Here is a 6,065-nt window from a genome sequence, read left to right as displayed (position 1 = left end):
ATGTTTGTGATTTTTTTATTCCCTGGAAGTGCAGCCTTTAAGTTCTCTGACTTTTAAAAATATTTTCCCAAGTACCACCCTGTTTGTTCATATGAATGCCTTCATACTTGTTTTCTTATCTATTCATGGATAATATTAATTTGAGAGAGTGCATTTACTTGGAAGGGACACATTGTGTTCTGCTTCTCATGAAGTCCACTCACACCTACAAAAACTGAGAACACATATGTATTTGTAGTGTTCAAGATGACACGTGACACTGTAGTAACTATATTGTGTTTTACTTATGTTAGTTATAAGTAACACAATACTTATGTTATGTTTACTAGCCTGCTTGAGGAAAAGTGCTTATTGAGATGGAGGTACTGAATTGGTGAGGTTGTTTGGACAATACTATATTATATGGTATTCTAATTCCAATTCAATTTGTTGAATGCTGTTGCTTATGTAGTCAAAATGGTAACAGCCATGCGCAAGAGGGAGGTTAGCAGAGTTGGGTAACCCTGTCATTTGCAGAAGTAAAACAAAACTTTAGAAAAAACCTAAGGGAGAAATAGCCCAATTAGAAAGCCCAATGCCCACGGAATTGACTGACTGCTGAGAGGAAAAAGCAGAAAACCCGGGGGGGGGGGGGGATGGAATGCAATTGCTGGAAAAGGGGGTCAGAGGAACAGTGATATTTAAATTGTAGACAGAAACATCTAATTGTCCAGATAGGTCATTTCCTGGTTCACACTGAAACGCTATTTTTAAAAATGTCCTCAGGGACGGAAATGAGAGTTGCCTATAGAAATCAATGAACAAATCCAAGCTTTTAATGTGTTTGAGATTGGACACCAGTAAATGGCTCAACAATACTACAAGTGAGAAGGATCTTGGAATTGTTGTAGATCACAAGCTGAATATGAGCCAACAATGTGATGTAGCTGCAAAAACGGCAAATGCTATTTTGGGCTGCATTAATAGAAGCATAACTTCCAAATCCTGGGAAGTACGAGTTCCCCTCTACTCAGCACTGGTTAGGCCTCATCTGGAGTACTGTGTCCAGTTCTGGGCACCACACTTTAAGAAGGATTAACTGGAGAGGGTTCAGAGGAGAGGGTTCAGAGGGCAATGAAGGTGATCAGGGGACTGGAAACAAAGCCCTATGAGGAAAGACTGAAAAAACTGGGCATGTTTAGCCTTGAGAAGAGAAGACTGAGGGGAGATAGGATAGTACTCTTCAAGTACCTGAAAGGTTGTCACGGAGAGGAAGGCCAGGATCTCTTCCCATTCATCCCAGAGTGTAGGACATAGAATAATGGGCTCAAGTTACAGGAAGCCAGATTCCGGCTGAACATAAGGAAAAACCTCCTGACTGTTAGAGCAATATGACAATGGAACCAACTACCTAGGGAGATAGTGGGCTCTCCTACACTGGAGGCATTCAAGATGAAGCTGGACAGCCACTTGTCAGGGATGCTTTGACTTGGATACCTGCACTGAGCAAGGGGTTGGACACGATGGTTTTATAGGCACCTTCCAACCCCACTATTGTATGATAATATCTATTATTATAGATAATATTGTATGATAGATAGATTCTATGGAATCTACCCAGCTCCTCCGCCCTCCCCCAAAAGCCTGAAACAGCCCAATGAGGACTGAACATGCTGAATGGGCACAGAATGCTGAGGGGGAATGGAAGGGAGTGATGGGAACCCTGACTGGAAACAGTCCACGTTGCAACATTTTGTTACAGGCCCCAATTGTTCCCTCTATTTCTAATGTGCAGGCTTAGAGTGTGTTTGGTGTTATGTAGGCAAAACAGCAACATCCCCCCACCCCAAGAAAGAGGCATCAGAAGACCTGGGGAAACCGAAGGCTTACAGAAGTACAAAAAATATTTAGAAAACCCCCAAACGGCCTACTGAAGACTGAACATGTTCATTGGCCATGGAATGCTGACTGACTTGGGGAGGGGGGTAACCTTGGAATTGGAGGGGGGGATTAGAATGGATGGGCTGGAATCCTGAACAGCAGCACTCTACACTGCAACATTTTGTTGCAGGTTCCACTCGTTGATAAATATTACAGTACATTTTAGGTAATTATCTTATACCAATGTAAACATACCTTAAGAAATGAAAACAAATCTTCTGAAGGCAAAAAGATGTTCTTAAGGCCAAGTAAGTTCTCAATGCAGCCAGTATCATATTTTGGAATATTTACAAGAGGGTCAGGTTTACTCTTCCTGGAGCTAGTTGGTTCTTCGATGCAAGTAATCTGTTCTGTGCCACTTTCCTCTTTCCCTTCCCCTAGACAAAAGAGTTTCAAATTGAATTCATAAGAATGCTTAGCACCAACAAAACGGCACTCATGGCGGCTATATGAGTCATAGAATCAAGTTTGTGGCTGAGAGTATTATTTATTTATTTATTCATTCATTCATTCATTCCATTTCTATACCACCCAATAGCTGAAGCTCTCTGAGTAATCTGAGACACAGAAAGTTCATGTGTCAGTTGAAAACACCCCACTCCTGGGAGGGCAGACGAGGAGAGAGGGTATTGACCTACTCAAGCCCTACAGCTTAAAATAAGTATCCTGGAAAGTCGGGATGCCATTCCTGTCTCCAGAATTGTATGTCCATTGCTATATAGCTTTAAAATACTCAGATTTGGGCCTATCCCTTTATGCTATATGCCACAGCACTAGAAGGCCTTGGGGGTGCAGGAGAGATGCCCTTATCCTCTTCCCCACTTCTGAAATTCCCCCACTCTCTGAGGCATGAGGAGCAAAGGTTCCAGTTCCAGGCTCTTTGGATTCATGCACAGAAGCACTCCTCTTAGAGGAAGAGGATACACTGCAACAATGTGTTGCATGTCCCACTTGTTGCATACTGTCATCGTCCTTCCCCATTTCTGTCATGTATCAGCAATTTCATCCAACCCCATCTCCCCACATTTCTGCAGCTTTCATTCTATGCCCTTGTCTCTACTGCTCCCTGCCTCAGGACCTGTTTAAAGATCTACACAATATCTCAATTCTTAAATTTCCCATCTGGTTCGCAAATAATGTGATCATATTGTAAGCGATCTGCCTAAACTTCGTGTTCAAAGTACTAAGCAATTTTAAAGACTAAAATGAAGCCAGAATTGTTTTTACTATTTTAATTGGGTCATACTTACTAAGCAGTGCCGCACCTTTTTCTTTCAAGTAGCCACCACCACTCCTAACCCAGAACTGTATGTGTAGAATACTTTGTCTGATGTCACAGTTATTTGCAGTTAACAATGCAGCAAAATCTCTTATATCTGTTCTTAAGTTCTCAGCCAAACATAGAACTTGAAGATAGGTAGCAACGTTTATCTAAAGTAAAACACATTAAAAAAATTAACAATACTTGCCTTGAAAAATGACAACTGAGCTATGCTACTTTACTAGACAAGAAACAGCTTACTGGCTAGTGTTGTCAAGACTGTCAATGACTGGGCTGAATTTTAATACTAATATTAGCCAAATTTGAAACTTAACTGTAGTGTTAAATGCTTACTTAACTTCTAGAAAGTGTTCAAATGATTAAACGTTAATTCTGCCATGTGCTACATTATTTTTGAAGCTTTGCAGAGCTATCGTTCACAGTAGGACACTGAGCAGTATCCAACACTGCCGGTCCACTTACACAATTGACATATTGCTAATGTAAGCGACCTCTAGTAAGATGCCATCACGGGTTTTCCAGGGAAACCTGTCACACCAGCTTATGCTAGTGGCATAGCACTAGAGGTCACTTACACCACTTCTACTTCAATTGCATAAGCAGAGCAACAGCATTGCATACTACCCATTGTTCCTTATACAATGGGAAATATGAGATTGATACTCAGCACTCCAACACAGACACAGTTCCTGAATACTATAAGCCAGGGGCAGGCAACTTGTGGCCCTCCCGATGGTTTGGCCTACAGCTCCCATCATCCCTCATCACTGGCTAGGGCTGGGCTGATGAGACTTGTAGGCCAAAACAATGGGGGTACAAGCTGCCCGCCGCTGCTATAAAATACTGCAGTGAAGATAGATTAGGGGCAGGGTTGCAGACCAGACACTGACTTCAAGCTGGAGTAAATCTGAAACAGAACCAACCTACCTGAAAAGCCTTTCATATTTTAAAGCAATTTTAGCTAGGTAAAAAAAATTAAATTTATATGGGCAAAATATATACTTAGACAGGTTCGTACGAAAAAACAAGTAGTCTGCAACTTGGTTTTGCACAATAGTGAAATTAAATCCCTTCTATGGCTGGTGCTATTATGTATAAACTTCATAACTCTACTAATTAAATTGTAGTTACAGTATCAGTGTGACAGTTTTTTCATACTAAGAAATTGTAATCTAGATCTTTTATATTCCAAAACTGAAAGACTTACCAAAGAAGGGGCACTGAAGGTGATTTCTTCAAAGCAGCCATCAAATACTAAACTAAATGATGGATCTACACAAAAGATTCAGAGTAAAGGCTTTTAAAATCTGGTCATTGAGAACTATCTTTCCTTGCTAAGAAGGAAGAAATCAAAACACCTGAAAGGTAGTATGAAAATGTTTATTTTTATTTATTGGTAATACTTGTGTACTGCTTAATATAGTAAAATCTCTAATGTTGCTTTTGTGGAATTCAGTATTTATGTCAAATACTGAACTCAGAAGTTAAAGTTAAATGTAGCTGGAAAACTTGCAAAGACCCAGGAATGATGACATAAAAAGACAGGGTACAGCTTAGATAATACTGCAAGAATTTGACAGTTGAAGGGACAAAACCAGGTTCTTGTTGCCAGACATATTTATGCTAACATGCTCTCACAAGTTTGGCTACTCAACCCTGTCAACCTATAGAAAGCCTGCCCTTTGTTTCCTTAATCACCAAGGATACTGAGCTGTACATTTCAGGTTGGACAGGTCGTTTAGAATTGTGCCCAGTGGTTTCCCTTTTGAAGGTCTCTACTACTCCTGGGAAAGAGATACACTCAGTGGCCAGGTCCAACTCTCTGCTGCAGTTCTCTCAGGGGCCAGAAAATGATCTTTCTGACTGAATCCCAACCACATACCATATGCCTAACAATTATAGCTAAACTTAGGAAGATCTCAACATAAAGGCGAAGTCCCTCTAAGTTTGCATCAAGTTTTATTTCTGAAAACAACGTTAGTTTTAGAGATGTTGCATCATAACCTCAGGCAACAAAAGTTTTATCTGGCCAACCAAGATATATCAGAATCATAGCTTTCATTTTTCAGTTCTGAAACGTGAAATCATTGCATTTCCTGTTCAATATTTCTATTCTCCCATGTTTGATTATTCCCACAAGTCCAAACTACTATGCAAGAAAACATCCTGTAAATGAATAAAGGGCAAGAGGACTGACCAAGCTATATGCAGAAAAAAGAGGAAACAAGTAGAATCATATGATAAGGGAAGCTAAATTGGGAAGAGACAATACGAGCAAGAGAGGAGTTAAGGTGGAGCATTTCACAAATAAAGACAGTCTGAATTCCACTTTCTCAAACTTAGAAATTAGGGCCACAATTTAGCATTGAACAAAAGAGTAGTTAGACTGTATATTTCCTGAAATATCTTCTTGAATCTAAAAAATTCCCATTACAGAATTTTCAATCAGATGTACAATACAGTGTAAAGCATTCACAAGATAGAGAAAAATACTACTCACCATTGGTAGTAAGAATGACAGGTCTCTTGGTAGTAGTCATGAAGGTCTTTATTGCATTTAGAAATCCAACATCTTCTTCAAATATTATATCAACCTATAAGTGGAAAACATTTAGTCATGTTAAGTACTATACCGCTCTCATCTTTGCTTTCTGCTGTTCAGATCAACCCAGATCCAGTGACACAAAAACCATTTAGATGTTTGAATTTAAATTTTTTTAAAAAATTAAGCTAAATATAGAATATCAGAAAAACGATAATGCAGTTCTAGATCAAATCAAGCAAGGTTTATAATAGATTAGCATGATTCTATTTGTTTGCAAATATGATGAACTTTTGATAGATATATTTTCGACTTTCCTTT

The 6,065-nt window shown here is 39.4% G+C and overlaps 1 protein-coding gene across 3 annotated transcripts in view; it reads right to left on the bottom strand.

Annotated features, from left to right (window-relative positions):
- Nucleotides 1-6,065, bottom strand: part of ATAD5 (ATPase family AAA domain containing 5) — a 32,259-nt gene that overhangs the window by 3,370 nt on the left and 22,824 nt on the right. For 2 of the 3 annotated variants that reach the window (XM_084837254.1, XM_084837256.1), the window contains 4 exons: nucleotides 5,703-5,796; nucleotides 4,410-4,474; nucleotides 3,171-3,351; nucleotides 2,116-2,297 (listed from right to left, as the gene is read on the bottom strand). In XM_084837254.1, coding sequence (XP_084693380.1) covers nucleotides 2,116-2,297; nucleotides 3,171-3,351; nucleotides 4,410-4,474; nucleotides 5,703-5,796 — 522 coding nt within the window. The remainder of the gene's footprint in view (nucleotides 1-2,115; nucleotides 2,298-3,170; nucleotides 3,352-4,409; nucleotides 4,475-5,702; nucleotides 5,797-6,065) is intronic. The other variant, XM_084837255.1, reaches the window with a different exon arrangement.

This window comes from Heloderma suspectum, chromosome 2 (assembly GCF_057233095.1).
Source record: "Heloderma suspectum isolate Gila_16-S chromosome 2, 16-S_ref, whole genome shotgun sequence".
Taxonomy (NCBI): domain Eukaryota; kingdom Metazoa; phylum Chordata; class Lepidosauria; order Squamata; family Helodermatidae; genus Heloderma; species Heloderma suspectum.
The sequence above is the reverse complement of the archived record's forward strand: the minus strand, read 5'-3'. Positions and strand labels throughout refer to the sequence as shown.